The 16,324-nt window shown below is 42.1% G+C and overlaps 2 protein-coding genes across 2 annotated transcripts in view; both read right to left on the minus strand.

Annotated features, from left to right (window-relative positions):
- nhsl1b (NHS-like 1b) overlaps positions 1-7,450 on the minus strand; it is a 74,484-nt gene extending 67,034 nt beyond the window's left edge. The window contains exon 1 of the mRNA XM_053880277.1: positions 6,962-7,450. Coding sequence (XP_053736252.1) covers positions 6,962-7,280 — 319 coding nt within the window. The 5' untranslated portion in view covers positions 7,281-7,450. The remainder of the gene's footprint in view (positions 1-6,961) is intronic.
- A 1,225-nt stretch (positions 7,451-8,675) lies between these two features.
- On the minus strand, positions 8,676-15,685 carry acbd3 (acyl-Coenzyme A binding domain containing 3). Its single transcript, XM_053882104.1, has 8 exons — positions 15,224-15,685; positions 13,594-13,735; positions 12,419-12,559; positions 11,383-11,541; positions 11,138-11,312; positions 10,827-11,064; positions 10,462-10,746; positions 8,676-10,389 (listed from the first exon to the last, which is right to left on the minus strand). The coding sequence occupies exons 1-8, from the start codon at positions 15,636-15,638 to the stop codon at positions 10,175-10,177; spliced, it is 1,770 nt and encodes a 589-aa protein (XP_053738079.1). The 5' UTR covers positions 15,639-15,685; the 3' UTR covers positions 8,676-10,174.
- Between the last annotated feature and the right edge of the window lie 639 nt (positions 15,686-16,324).

Here is a 16,324-nt window from a genome sequence, read left to right on the forward strand (position 1 = left end):
CCTGGGAATTTCGCTCTACACCGAGTTCCTGCCTGATCTGTAATTCGCTGTATAGCTGAGTACAGTCGAACACAATAGCCTTCTGTCACACTGCAACATCATAAAGGAACACTAACACACCTGACATACTCAGTGAGAGGATGAGGAACCTGAAATAGCTCATGATAAGCTTCGCAACACTGGCATGTAAAATGTCTGTGCCCTCTAAAGACAGCAAAAACACACAATGGAGCCTCTGTGGTGGAGACAGATGAGAACAGCTACATGAGAAGACTCAGTCTGGAGATTCCAGTGTGGTGTATGTCATGTCACACCATGGCAGGCGTTTTCTCTCATGCTACTTGAGACACACATGTTTTCTTGCAGCATAAAAGACCTGTTTACTCAAGGGTATTGCTCATGACTATTTTTCAGTGGAGAACATAGCAGGTGCAGTATTTTTTGGTATTTAGTCCGTAGAAAATATTTTATAATACAGTTCAGAAAAAAAAAATGTATTCAATGATGGAAAAACAATGTTCTACATTACAAGTAGTAAGCAAATGAGAAAAAGAAATGAGTGTATGTAAAGCGACATGACTGTGACATGCCGAGCAGCTAAGACTGTACCACTCAGACACACACACACAACGGCTCTTTCCCTTGAGAACACTGACACGTGGGGGTTTCCAGCCCTTGCCGAAATAAGATTTCACTGAAACTTAAATCTCTTGATGAAAAAAAAAACAAACATGCACAAACACACACAGCAATCAGCGATCATTCTACTAGGATTTACAAATTCAGACAGAAAATACTATTTTAGTACAATGGAGTGGAGCATGAAAACATACATTTAATTTTCATCACAGGACCATTTTTGCAGTGGTCAGCAGACTTCCTGCAGAGCTTCATATGCGGTCAGCTACAACACCACATGTCATAACAGCCATTCAAACTATGAATATAAACCACTAAAGCACTACACGGAATGTTATAAAGAACTATAACTTTTGTACCATTAAGCGATGTTTAGACAAGCAACAAAATAACAGCCCAAATGACATGACACCAGACTCACTGGATGTTTTTGAGTTGTAATGTTTTATAGCTCACTCTGGTTTCAGATCAAGAACATTAAAGATCATGGCAAGTTATTACAGAACCAACCACAAAATCTCTTTAAATCTGACTCAGAGAAATCCCAGAACAATCAAAACACCCTCCAAAGCATAAAAATGGCTGCCCTCCAAAACCAGAGCCACAAGAGTGAGAGAGTTCATGGGGTCTGTGCAGTACGGGGGCGGTTATCTCCCTATACAATAACCTGTGGTCCACACGTTTACAATGGACACTGACCGTTAGCAGGAATGAGGGCAACAAAACACACCGCTATTGTCGCACACACCAATGACCGACCAGTGACCTGCTGGCGATCAAGTCGTTGACGTATGTTGGTGAATATAAATAATGCTGGACAGAAACTGGACAGGGACACCTGCCAAAGCTTAAGAGAAACAAACCTAAAACATTGAATTAATTTTAGCGTGGACATCAACTAAGAGGCAGGACCACACCATGCGTCCACCACAGTCCAACCACTTTCCCTACCCTTTTCAGACCTCAAAGGACAAGAAGTGGCCTAGAGTTTTATTGTTCTTTTGCTAGTTTATTCAGCTGTGACCACGACGTCACAAGTGGCTTCCTGGACTAAAAATACTCCTGATATGTAACAGCTGTCTTCTAGGAATTGTCCACCAATGAAAACTGATCTGAAAATCCACCCCAAGAAATGACCATTTTCCCATAACAAAGCACACCAGCCTGACGTTTCTTACAAGGGGATCTGTTGATCGTTTCAGTCCAGTCAGGCAGATTTCATCAAATTTCAATGTAGCTGGTCTACAGCGAGCTAAACAAACAACATGCGTGGGCCGGACCTGTGTACTCTGGTCAGAAGCAAACGTGTGTTTGTTTTTCCAACAGCAGTGGCGGAGTCAGCCTATTCATGTACACAGTGTGTTTCTAGACCTCGAGTGCACTTTAGTACGACAACAATACTCTCTGTGTGTCTTTAAGATGATCTTCCACCTGCCTCACTGCATCATCTTTTATGCAACATGACATGGTGAGAAAAAAACTGCATAATGAATTGTGTTTTCTTCGGAATGGATAACTGAACAGAATTTAGTGTAATTGTAAGATGTTTTTGTTCGTGGTTGAAAGGGAATTGCAAGCGTGTTTAATTAATAATGAAATAACCAACTATAGTAGCAGCACTTCCCATTATAGTGTGTCTGACCTCCACAAAACATAAAATCAAGCGCGGCAGAAAAGCAAAAAGACGTGAAGATAAAAGAGAGATGAATGGAGTTTCACATTAGAGAGTGAGATGAAGGGCGTGGATGGAGCCTTTTTGTGTGTTGTGGTCAGCATGGAAGCAAAAGAGCTGACATCAAACGGCAGCGGATGGACGGATGGGAGAGAAAAGGTCTGGCCAACAACAGGAAGACAGAAAGGTCGGGATGTGTTGTGGCGAGTAAGTGCAGAGGGTAGGTGGAGGAGTGACTGACAATATGCTGAAACATCACGTCACGTGTCCACACACTTCCATACCTGGTTTTATCTTCATTTTTACCGAGTATTTTCCAAGTTTAACCCTCTATTGACCATCCTGTTACTGCAGGTAGGATTTAAAATGCACACTTTCAAGAGCTAGACTTTTTTTAAGTTAAAAAATTTGTCAAAAAAATTATTATATAGTAGTCAGAACAGTCGGCCAGAGTGAGAAGCTGACCCAGGGTTCACAGTCCTACCACACCAGCTATAAACACCAGGACAATGCACTTACAACATGTCAGAAAATGTAAACGTATGTAGTGCATTTTTTACACTATGTAAAATAATCCAAATAAAGCCAAGCCACCTGTATATAATTGAAGCAGATCTATTATATCGATTGGCGTTTAAGTGGCCTAACATTTGCAGTATGAAGAAAACATTCACGATACAGACGATGAGATTTAGAGTCTATTTATGAGTCCTTCTCCCGCAGACTTAACACTCCCTACAGCCGCTCCTGTCCAGTCTGACTCGACACAGAGTCATGACTGAGGCGAGGTAGTCTAGGGCCTTTTGTTGGCAAATATCCATCTGAATCTTTCAGAAGCACAGGACCTTCCCACCCTCAATTCTCACTCGCCAAAAACAGGCTGCCTTTTAGAGATGTGGGAACCAACTGTTGAATTCAAGCATCTTAATGAGTGAAAGACGGAGCTGCTCTGGGACGGCGCGAAGCAACAAGTGGGAGAAACAGTAGCGATTTTCAGTCTGCGTGTTTCAGCACCTTAGTAACTGCTATTATCGAGTTGTATTTGTGATTCATCGTCCTGTAACAAACCAGCCGTCTGGTTTCGCTTGTTGTTATTATAGCGAATGAAGTCTGTTGATGGGCAGCCATTGTTGAGCAACAGATGTCCGTTAACAGATAAGTCAAGTGTCCCTCTGCCCACACAAGTTTGAGGAAGGCACTTAAGCATCTCAGACACATACTTAATGATAGCACGCGTCTGATGAAAGGCTGTCGGGGGGGAGAAAATATGTCTATAAATATCTTGGGGATGGAGAGAGGAATGCACCGCCAGTTAACCACGCGTACAGGAGCGCAGGAGAATGGACACCAGCAGCTGAACTCACATGTTCACTTCCAGTTGTCCTCTCAATGCATCGTAGAGAACAACTTTAGCATGTTACTGATCTTTCTAACCTACTGTTTGTTCCGTTAACATGACACCACTAAGATAGCATTCAAACTATATTATCAGGAAGGAGAGTCACTCAGAAATGACTCATATCGGTTGCATGAGGATGCCAAAAGAAGAAGCCGGAAATGTATCACTTCAATGTCTAATAGTTTTTACAGCCCTCCAGTTAGTCCACAACTTATTAGCCAGTTAGCTATTTATTAAACTAATAATCCTAATAATTATAATTATATATTGTCAGTTTCAGTGGGCTTAATAACAATATAATATAACGTAAGTATAAGAAGAGTATTCAAATGTTAGATGAACATAAAATGAAGAATCTTTTGGCACAACAGATGAACACTTAACTCAAGCCATGCTCTCTGGTTTAGTTTCATGTATGAGCTATTAACACCACAGCTGTGAGACTCCTTTGGAAATAAAAAAAAAAAGTTGGGAGTGTTCTTGAGTCTTTGTCTAAACACGCATCTCATTAGTCGAACCTCCGAAGAAACACAATCTCGACAGAGTAGACTTTATTTAAACTCTTGACTCTCTGGTGTCGGGCGACCTCCCTGCGAGGGTCAAACAAACAACCTCTGCCCTCTGCACGGCCCTCCAGTATAAATGGATTAACAGTAGCGCTGCACGCTGAGAGGAAGTCCCGCTCATCAATCAACCTCCCTCTGATCATCACTTTGTTAGATCTTCAGAAAACATTAGCCACATCTTTCCCAGAGAGTCCCCTGGTAGTTTATCTCCACTGTAATCTGATCCACATCCACAGGGTGAGGAAGGATTAGTTATCCTGATCAATCAGCTGACAATTCTGGTGACATGAATCGCAGCCACTAATGAGCCTCCTCTGACCAGCCTGGCGGGCATGAATGTTTTATAGAATCAGATTTGGGTCTCCTTAAAAAGACATCGGCCAGTGTTTCCTTATTTAACTGGTGGCCATGTGTCATTCAAATTAACAGCCAGATTTAAGTTTATGAGGCTTGCTGGGTTTATTAGTGCCGTCACCGGGCAGCAGCTGCAATAGGGGGAAAGCTGCAGGGGACAAAGTGTTAATATTGCAGCGCCTATATTCTCAGCTAGCAACTGTAATGTGAGCACACTTCCTTATTGGATTAGTTGTGATGCTAACTTGGTAGTTGGATGCTGTGTAGTTGTTAAAGGGATACGTTTCTTGTGGTTGTTTTAGGGTGGAGCTGGGATTTATTGTTGCGTTGTCGGTTTCTTGTCATCTTGTAATCTTAATAATTCATAGAGGGGTGGTTAATGTTGAACGTATTGGAAAGGTTGAAACAAGCGGATGACAGTTTCAACAAAATCCTGGCGGAAACCCTGAAATGTTTTCCTGGAAATGAATAGGACAGGTGTGACTAGGGAGGATGATCAAGACTGGTGAAGAAGGAGGAGGCTGATCCGCTCTGGCAACCACTGATAGACAAAGCAAGTGTAACGCAGAGAGAGTAGAAGAACCTGAAATACAAATGACTCCCATGAATCACATCCGGTTTGATGTTGATGATTATGATAAATAGGCACAAAATGGCAATGGGATCCATCACACCAAGTCATTGTTAAAAGATCCAGCTGATATAGTTCCTTGGAAAAGCCTTGGAAACGGCACGCTCAACCCCTCCCCATCCAGCTCTGAGAATCAACTCCTAACTCATGACTACAGTACCACAACAGGAAGCATCATAGACAGCAGGTGGCTAGGACCACATACTTCTTCATATTTACCACCACAGTCACAATGTGACACCACCTGACAGTCTGGACACAGATGACGTGAAGATATGTCAGAACGTATGTCAAAGCAGACAGTGTGCTCATCCAGTGGAGCCGACTCAGCAGCATTTTTCCGAGTCAAAAGGAATAAACTAAGAAGCCATGTTGCCTCGGCTCTCAGAGAAACATGATCTCTGTTTATTTTACAGAACAATATACTAAATAGAAACAGATGATGAGCTCATCGTGGCATGGAACATAAGCGCCTCGGTTTGTTTCAATTCCGTTTGACTGAATTAAAATTTCATTTCATTCAGTGTGTTTAAAAGCACTTGAGTGTGAGTATGTTAGATGGAGTTCAAAGTTTCAAGTTCAAAGTTTAAAATATGACCGTTACAATTGGACATCCCACCTAATGGCTGGAACAGTATGGCCATCAAAACCAATGACAAATGAAGCAAAGTTCTAAAGAAGGCTGGCACATGCTCACACTACGAGTCAAAGTCTGTGTTAATGTGTAACCACAGCAGTGGGACTACGGGAGGTGATTTTTACGACTGCTGCAGAACAAATCACACCACAACAAGCCAGCAAGGGAGCAAATTGATTTTCCATTCATCTCAATGTTGACAGACTTCAGCTGGATGCACAAAACAGCCAGAAGTAGCGTAGCTAAAGGTTGTGTCACCTCCTGTGAAGACCTCGACACAGATGGTCAACATGGTGAGAGGAAATCCATCATTTTTGACAGCAATCAACACCCACATCAACATATGTCTGATCGAGACAAACACAGCCATGTGCTCGGGACACTCCTCTCCAGTTTGACCCTCAAGTGTCAATCTTTTTTGGACTTGACCTCTGTATTGCAGGGACAGTGCTACAGTAAAGTGCAGAGGAATATACTCGCATACTTTCCCAAATGTTGCAGATGCAAAATACAACAAGAGCCTCAATTAACTTTTATTTAAATTTCCACTTGGGGCTACTTCAATCCAGTCAATCCATGTTTACAAGTTCATCTTGAGTCTGCCTCCCAAAAGTTCTAGGAGAAAAAAACTGAAGGAGGAAAGAGGAACCTCTAAAGCAGAACACTAACTTGATGATGAACACGAGTTTTATTCTAGGACTTTTCTCAGACATTTATGTTGACACGTTTCCTACACTAATAATACCATGAAACCACATAAATCCGCATTAAAGTGCCAGCGCCATTGAAAGAATGACATTATGGTAGTTGAAACATTCAACTGATGAAGAATGCTGGATCATAAAGGAATGGTTACAGTGAAATGTAAGTGATGGCGTGTGATTCCACCAGTTACTATTATATAGTAATAACATTTTTACAAGTGACAGTTGGATGTCAGGTCACCTTTCTCTCCTCATAATAAACATTAGATTTGATATGTTGTTGTCGGTAGCATAGTTAGAGAACTGCACATTACACGTTAAATTCGTTTGATTAGTTTGTGAGAGCACAGGAAACTTACGGATTTTGACTTTCTTGGGGTCCAGCTTGCGGACTTCACCTTGCAGAACCTGCAGTCGTCCCTGGATCCTGCACGAGCGCCGGTACACCATCCCGGCTTCCATCTCGATTCCCAGGAAGATGTCGCTGGCATGTCGGGAAAGGTCGGAAAGTTGGTAAATAATGCTGGTGAGAGTGTGACAGCTGACTTCGTCCAGGGAGGAGAACAACACCGGCTTTCGGAGCTTGCGTTTGCCGGCTTCTTCCGGCGGTGTCGGGACGTTCCGAGCCGTCAACCGACTCACACGCCGCGGCTCCACGAACCTCTGCTCGAACGGCATCTCCTCACAGAAAAAAAGAATGACTTTGGCCTTAAAACTCAACCGCCTTAACTGAATTCACTCGGGAATAGTCCGGGAATTGTCATTTTTGGAGTCGAAACATCTTTAAATCCCGCCACGCCGCGAGAGTGCGCATTGTCCGGGTGACACTGGAGACGTTACATCCAAGTCTGTTCAAATTCAAGCGGAGCAACAACACACAGGGAAAGTAGGGGGAAAGTACACGGAAAACCCGGAGCGAACTACCAACCACCTGTAGGAACTGGAATCGGAGCTGTTTTATACCTGCTTCCCTCCAAGAGAGCCGGTGTTTACAAAACACGGACTGGAGTTTTTTTAGAATCTGGAACACTAACAACAACAATAATAATAGTCGTATAAGTTTTAATTATAATAACTGCAGCTACTGTAAATCCACTGTATAACGAGCTATTCAAAACAAATAACTCGTATCTTTCTTATATACTTATCGATCATTTTACATCATATGATCACCAATTTCTATGCACATGAAGTACGAAATTTCGTTTAAAATAAATTGTTAAAAAAAAGCAACACACACAATATATATGAATGTACAGCACAGACAGACTTAAATAGACATTTACTTCGGTTAAGAAAAGCTTCATTATTTTCGTTATAATTATAACATAATAATACTCCATATAAAATTTCAACTAAAACTTATCGTCAATCATATTCATACAGTCATAGATTAGAATATGCAAAACAGACTATGCAAATGCTACTTCAAGGTATTGTGGCAAACCAGTTTATGTTTTACTGAGCTGTGCTTCAGATGGTTTTGGCTTATGTTCTATTACTACTGTTCTGCTCTTCTTCCAAATTCATCATCCCAGGAAACATCTACTTTATTTAAGTTACTAAAATTTACTACTGCGTTCATGTTAAGAGAGCAGCAGCCGTTGGCGACAGTTGAGACACAATAGGCCAGACGGAGGATTTATGTTGTTTGCTCATACCTTTCTATTATAACTCCGGACAACACTTGACTGATTTATATTTTTGTCCACTGGCTAACATTCCCACCGTGGCTCCTCAAATTCCATGGGGCTCATCAACTGCACCCACCGTTTTAGCCTTTAAACTGAGAACAGTGAATGATAAAGTTCAGTGCCATCTGGTGTCTTTGTGCGCAGGTTATTAGCAACTTCTGAACATTCACTTTTTCCAAATGACCCTTCAACGACTGAACTTTCCAAAAGTGCCAAATAGACAAACATAACAAACTGGCTGGTCGGCCAGCAACATATTGGGTAACATCCGCACATTTTCCTTCCTCAGCAGATTTGACAGGAAAGAGCGTGATGATACATAAACTGTCATATACAAAAAAAAGTTTTAAAAAAAAGGGTGAAAGTTCCCATATGTTTCAGTAAAGTGTCTCTGGTTGATGTTCTCTTGGTGTTGCCTTCACTGACCACACACAAAATTGAAATTCACTCACCTTAAGAAAAACACAAAATCCTTGCCTTGCCCTGCAAATACGGTTGTCAAAATAAAAGCACGTAAAAGACACATTCGCAGCACTAGAGATGAACATACGTTTAATCAAGATTAAATATATGCCCAAAATGATCTTCCAAACTCAGAGATCCGAACAAAACAAGTCAAAAAGATGGTCTTCCAGCTCAAACCCTCCGACAGGACTTCTTTTTAACCTCTCATTCCGTGTAAAACGTTCACATATATATATATCTCATTCACCATTTTACAGTGCATTGATTCTCAAAACCTTTCCACTTCTAAAAAAAAAAAAAACCCCAGACAGAAGTCATTTATAGAATTATATGTACATACAAGGCTTGAAAGACTCAGAACATTTGGTGGAAACTCAGAATCCAATAAATGACATGTTCAATGAGAGGACTCTGTTGGACATGGATGGATGGCGGAGCACTTTGCTGAAATAAAAGGTTAATGCTGTGTTTTGTTGCAAAAACACAGAAATACACTGCGGTGTGAGAAGGACCAAATGTAACCTTGTTTGACTCCAGTTCAGACAGATGATCCAACACTGCAGTCGGCACATCAACACCAGAAAAACTGAACAAGCATGAAGGAAATCATTAAAACATGAAAGCAGATGGCCTTATCTCCAAAGAACCAAGACACATTAATATTGATTTGAATCACATATTTCTGCGCAGTGAAGACAGAACTTGAGGTATTGTTCTGTGATACAAGCAAAAAGGGACAAAAACACAATGACTTGACCATTTCCTTCCAGAGCGGAGAGCCTGCACAGTGAGTTTGTCATGGTACAACAGTGCTGCTTCTACACCAAATAGCCTCCCACTCCACACACAAACAAAGGAAGAAATATTTTATAATTTATTTAAATATCAATGCACAGAGAATTAACTCCTGTTTTGTTAATTTCCTTCACAATTTCTGTTCCAGTAACCTTCCAGGGTCTACACGTTAGTTTCATGGCTTTGAGCTTCTTGACTTGTCGGCTTGTGTGTCAGTGAGGTTGATCTCAACAAAGGCAGTGTGTCATGATGTCATACATTTAGATATTAGAAATAGTGTTCTGTGGGGATTTACAGAATCTGAATCGGGGTTGGAATGATTTGCCAGTTTCACATCATGGTATTCAGAATGTCTTTCTGGGCTCAAGTTGGTTTGGACAGTGTTGGGCCGTCACAGAAAAGGATGGAAAAACACAAAAAGAGCAAAGACCTTAAGCCAAGCCCACGACTGCGGCAAAGACAGGTGGTGACCGTCCATCAATCCACAGGCTTGATAACACAACTGGGTGTGACCTCTGTAACACTAACGTGTCCAGTTGTCGCCCTCTGGTGGCTGAATCCACGCTTCCGCACTGTGAATGATGCACTCGCTGGCTCCTCCTCCGTCAGTATTCAGGCTTATCTGGTGTAGTAGACTCTGTAGTAAACACTCTTGGAACGCCAGAGTGAATAGGAGTTGTCAAATTTAAGCAGGTAGACTCCACGACCCGGGTACTGGTGGCTACCGGCGTAGACCTCCTCGTGACAGTCCCGTCGGTACACCGGCACAATCTCATCCACCTGAGGCTTCCCGGCCACTTTCTTCGCTTTCTCCTCCTCGTTCTGTGGGTCTCCTGCGGTGGGGAAAAAGGCAAACATCAAACAACGCTAGCAGCAGGGATGACAATCACAAAAATGACAAATACCTTCGTCATCCTCATCGTCGTCACTGGACTCGGAGACGTGCACGCTGACTGATGCGGATGCGGCATCGGTCCACTCAAAGAAAACTCCAAAGCCGATGTCATAATAGTCTGTGGCGAACTCCCAGAAGAGGTAGGAGCCTTCCTCGTGGGTGGGCACGCGCACCGTCACCACCTCGCCACGCCCCACCGTGATCACGCTGTCGGCGTCCTGCCGGATTTTCTCCTTAAAGTCTTTGATTTGCGGCCGTGTCCACATGGAAGGGGCAGCGATGACGGTGGGTGAGTCTGTAAGCAGAACAGCAGGACAAGAGTCGAGGTTAGCCAAGGTCTTTGTTTTTTCAGCAACACCAGTCAAGTTCACCAACCTAATAGCGGCCCGTTCTCTGAGATCTCTTCAGCTAACTCGGGCTCAGGCTCCCTGTCCATGCCCTCCGAGTACGAGTCTGAGTGGCCACCGTTGACTGTGGGAACTTCTTCACCGGTGTGAGACGTGCACAGTGGCGCGGCGGCAGTGGCAGAGTGGTGCTCGCCGCCGTGGCAGCAGCTGGATTCAAGGTTCATCTGGGACATGGATTCTGCCTGCAGCTGTTTCTGAAGCGCAGCCTGAGGACGGAAACATACCCGTCATGACTGGACCACGCTACACAGCACTGACTACACCATGTGGAGACAGTACCTGTTGCTGGGCCAGCTGGACCTGATAGAGCTGCTGCATGTACTGTTGATAGTGTTGCTCTTGCAGCTGACGGATGAGGCCCAGTTGTTGCTCCGGACTGTTGGGATACTGCTGAGCAGCGTACTGTTGGAACTGCACTGCCGTCTGAGCATTTAATGCAGCCATGATCTGCTGCCTGGAAGGAAACAATGGCTCCTTCAGTCAGGACAGGAAGCAGGTGGACAGTATGGGAGTAGAAAACATACTTTTGCTGCTCAATTCGTTGTCTTTCCTCCTCCGCTTGCTGTCTTTCTTCCTCCTCCCTTCGCAGTCGTTCCTCCTCCTCAAGTCTCCGTCTTTCTTCCTCTAGCCTCTGTCGCTCTCGCTCCTCTTCCTCCCTTCGCTGGCGTTCCTCCTCTTCTTTCCTGGAGAGATCAACAAAGTTGGTCTCTTTCTCTTTCAGATTAAACAATTTACATTGGTACTTGAGGTGAGATTTTTGATGTTTTTCTAGGGATGAGAGTTGATGTAGTTAATTAGAGAATTTGTGATCATTTAATCTCAATTAATCGTAGTTTAATGGAATAACAATATTTGCCACAAGAAGCCACGTTTTTGAATGAATTTGGTATATTACTGAATCAAATGATGGACCCATACATACATTTAAACAGCAAAATATTGTTTATTTTGCTTCAGTTTGACAATAGCACAATAAATCAGGATGGTGGCTGTATTCAAGTTTTTATATCACCTTATTTAAACTAAAGCTCTTTTAATGCCTTGAAAATATCTGTATAAGAATTTCAGTTTTATAAGAATTTCAGGTACATTCAGAGTAGTGGAAACCCTGGTCATTGTGTAGTGAAAAACATCTCTGAACAAAAGCAAACAGACGCTTTTGTTTGCTTTTGTTCAGGGATTCCTCCATGTTTGTTGTTGTTGTTATCATCCTAGCTGCCACGTGTCTTGTGCATCAGTGGGATCAGTGGAGCAGGAACTCCTGCACTGACAAAGGTTCCCTGTTGTCCACGGAGCAAACTGGTAATTTTTTTTTATTGTTGTAATTAATTAATTGTAATAATGTTGTAATTAATTAATCGTACTTAACTTGTCAAAGTCCCACCAATATTTTTTCATATTTTGTTCTTTATTCCAATTTGAGCTATAAAATGCCAAATACCCAGTTGTTTTACATGTGAAACATGAGTCACACACGACTAAATGAATGCGTAAACTGACTGTATTTACCAAACGTTTCTGAGAAAGTGACTTCAGTCAACAGCAAGTGAAGTCATTTACCTTTTCCGTTCCTGCTCCTCCCTCTCAATCTTGTGGGAGGTGATGTAGGGAGCAAAGAGGGTGCAGCACTTGTTAAGCAGCTTCACAAACTCCACCATGGCCTCCTCACGTTCCATGTTGCCCAGCGAGGCCCACTCTTTCCTACCAAAACAAACATTTAAAAAAAAAAGATCAATATAAAAATATGTAGTTTGGTTTTTTTTTAAGTCAAATTTTCAGTGGTTTAAGACAAACAAAACTTTGTTTTGTCTGGTCAATGGCCACAAAATTGGATTTATTCTATTTTACATGGGAAAGAACTCACCTCAAACTAGACGTCACCTAGAATAACAAACATCAGGACTCATTGCATTTTATTTTTTTTAATAAGCCCTGCAGCCATTAACTTTAGTGGACTCATGCCTTAAAGCTGACTTAAAATAAAAAATCAGCTCCGTTTTAACATGGCCACAAGTTCAAGTATCTTTTAAACCATGGGTCACCATCATGGTGACTGTGTGCACCCGGTAGCCCGCAGAGACCAAGGTAATACCTATGGGCCAGTTATTATTATTATTATTACTATGTTACTATTATATAAGTATAATAACAATAATAATAATAAGTAATTTTTTAAGAGATTGTAACCCTTCGGGTCACACATAGCTCACAGTTGCATAAAGGTTATAATATTATTACAATAACATTATTACTATATTATTATGATATAATTATAAGCATCACAATAATAATATTAATATACAAGTAATTACAGTACTGTGTTCAAAACTGATTGTAGCCTTTCGGGTCACACATTGCCCTTTCAGTGTCTCACAGTTGCATAAAGGTTGGTGATTCCGGTTTGAAATGAATTTGGAGGTCGTCTTTAGCTTGGTTCTTGCCGTTCAATTACGGGTTTGTGATTCAGCAAGCACGATCACGCCCTCCCTGTACAACCACTTCTGTGGGAGGAAGAACTGTGATGTGCTAAGCAACAATTGATGCAGATTTTTTACAATTTATGAGGAACAAAAGGTTTTTTTAAAGGCTTTTTAAAAGACATGTATCATCAGAGTCTGCCTAACAGTAGCATAAAAGAATTGATGTGAGAACCTTTGGCGCTGAAATACCGATGGATGCAGCTAGCTGTCACTGTTTACATGCCGCATTTAACGCTCTGTATTTGCTGAGATTACCTCCGGTCATTGCCCAGGACATCAAAGAAGCCGACCTCAGGGGAAGCGTCAGGATTATAAGGACCCAGCAACACCTGTTTGTGCAGCGCTACTAAACGAAGCTTCTCTTCGTAGGTGGGGTGGAAGGCCTTTCCGTCTTTATCTGAAGACAGAAGGGAAATTTGTTATTACAGGAAGGAATGCAATAAGAATGAAGACAGTCTAATCCAATCTAATAATTGTACTACACTTTGATTTGGATTCTGGGGTATGAATGTCACATCCAAAAACCCTAAATATGATTGCACAATATCGGATACAGAAAAGTACTGAAGGGACGTCTCAAACAGGTGCAGTAAGTGACAAAACCCTGACTGACTGGGATTAGAGAGCACAGATTACAGCCCTGTTTACAGAGCAGCCTGTGCACTTGGGCAGTGAAGACAATACACAGTATATTTCAGACTGGCTTATTTCACTTCAAATGAAAAACTGGTGAATTCAAGACTGCATGCAGTGACTACGCAAAAGGCTCATCCAGAGCTATAAAGCTTTTTTGGAAAATTCTTTTTTGTGGAGGAGCTGGCCAAGATCACAAGACAACAGAAGTGTTGTTCTTCCTGTGAAGCTGACAGCTGAGGAAAGACAGATCTACTTTTTTTTGGGCTGAATCTGCAGAAGGTGGACCATGAGTGGAAGCACATGTCATGTGACTAGTCACTGCCATCTATTCCATTGTTTGCACAGGAGGAAAAAAATGGTCACAAGCCAAAGACAACAACAACAAGAGTTAAGAAGTGAATAATGGTCACCCGTCTGGCTTGACCCATGAATAGAATTCCTACACCTGAGCTGGCGTGCAGGTTAGGTCAGCATGCGGCACTGACTAGAAGCAGGTTCGTACACAACCAGGCTACTGTTGATGTCATTCTGGGATGGGTTAAGCAAACGAATTAATCTCATAATTAATAGCCAAAATGAACTTGTCAAGTCAGCATATTAACATAAATGGGGTGGCTGAAAATATCTTTTGTAAAGCAGAAAAATGAGACACTTGTCTTCTTTTGTCTCGGTTCATCTGGGACACGTCTCCATCGCAATATCCAAGCATCAGCTGCAGCACAAATGCGGGGCAGGCAAATCACACGAGCAAAGGAACTCTTTCAGGAACAACAAAAAATGATATTTTACTTATTTAGATTTCAGCAATTGTGGGTCAGATTACTGATCTCCTTTGCAATTGTGAATGAATTGAAGATCTCAATACCTTTTACTGATATACATATTTCCAAGTTAAGTTAAATGCCGTATTCAGCAATATTGTTTAGATTCAATATGATATAAAATCTTGACAGCGATGGGGGGTTGTACAAGGGCGTGAGTAGCTCTTCCAGCAGAAACTCTCTTCAAACGAAGCAGCATGGGCATTTGGATAAACGGAAGACCACAAGTGAAATTTGGCTCGAGTCAAACCGAGAACCACAACGACTGAAATCTGGAAAAACTGGCAAACGAGGCACACGGAAGTGTCAGGAGTCAGTTAGCAATGCTAGCTACTCATTAGCAACTATGCTAATGTTGGAAGTGACAGCTATCAGCGAGCCTCCGCAGTTATTTACATTTTACAAATAATATCACATGATAGTTGTACCTTTGAAGAATTTAAGGGCCATGGCGTACAGGTCTTGGAGCGGAAAGCCCCATTTTCTCTCCATCGCAGATTTGACTGACTCTCCATCTTCGCCGTCATCCACACCCGGTGTATCGGTGTCTCGCTCCACGGCTTCGGGCTCCGGCACCTCGACATGGCCCTGCTCGCCCTCCGGGTCGGGGCTGAGCGTGAGGCCATCGATGGAGACTTCGAGCCGGCTAGAAGAAGCGCTATCGAGGTCGCCGCTCTGAACCTCTGCCGCCATCATGTAGTCTGTCAGTGAAGCAGCCACGTACCTACTTCCGCCTAGACGAACCGGAAGTTCCGGGACATTTTTTTTTACTATGTATGACGTTGCATTGGGAAATATTTGTGACCATTTCAATTCATAAATAAGCAAGGCAAAACGCAACATTTTGTGCGTAAAAGCAACAATAATAAAACATCATATTAGTATTGTAATATCCAGAAGGATTTCACACAAGCGAGAGTAGGATGTATTCCAACGGGTCTTTATTTCACCACAACACCGAAGATAACTTCTTCACGCTTGTCACTTTTTCTTGTCACTGTTTCTCACTTCCCACAACCCCAGCAACTCCGTCCCGCTGCCCCTCCCCTCTCTGACACACTTCTGCAACAACATAGCCAAACAGAACATTGCAGATCAACAATAAAACTAACTATTTAACAGGTATTACAGTATATTTGACTTAATAATCCAATAGTTCACATGATCAAATTGCTAAACCACATCAAAGTTAAATCTATATTTCAGGGTTCACTCTGATTCAGTGTATTTACAAAGCTGGACTTTGCTGTTTGATGCTGCACCTTGACTGTGTAACCCCATGTTGAAAGTCCTTACATAAAGTAAATTGGAAGTTGTGATGCAAGTATATGTATGACTCTTTTCTTACTTTTCTTTGTGTCTCTTAGCTTTGTTTCTTAGATATTATTATCACTGTGTTAAACTACATCTATGTAATCGTTGAGGTAAACAAATGTCTAAAAGAATGTGCCCTTGTTCTGGTGGGCAGTTGAGGTTGGGATAAAAGGTGGAAATGAGGCAATATATTTGTTATTATTTTGTATGTGTAT

The sequence above is a fragment of the Synchiropus splendidus genome, chromosome 12, assembly GCF_027744825.2.
Source record: "Synchiropus splendidus isolate RoL2022-P1 chromosome 12, RoL_Sspl_1.0, whole genome shotgun sequence".
In the NCBI taxonomy this organism is placed as follows: domain Eukaryota; kingdom Metazoa; phylum Chordata; class Actinopteri; order Syngnathiformes; family Callionymidae; genus Synchiropus; species Synchiropus splendidus.

What these genes read in the sequence shown, in the direction of transcription:
- acbd3 (XM_053882104.1), bottom strand. Translation starts at nt 15,638, where the DNA reads ATGTTGCGTTTTGCCTTGCTTATTTATGAATTGAAATGGTCACAAATA. An exon ending in GGCCCTTAAATTCTTCAAAG is followed by an intron (nt 13,736 to 15,223) that starts GTACAACTATCA and finishes TTCTGTCTTCAG; the next exon opens with ATAAAGACGGAAAGGCCTTC. An exon ending in CGACGATGAGGATGACGAAG is followed by an intron (nt 10,390 to 10,461) that starts GTATTTGTCATT and finishes TCCCCACCGCAG; the next exon opens with GAGACCCACAGAACGAGGAG.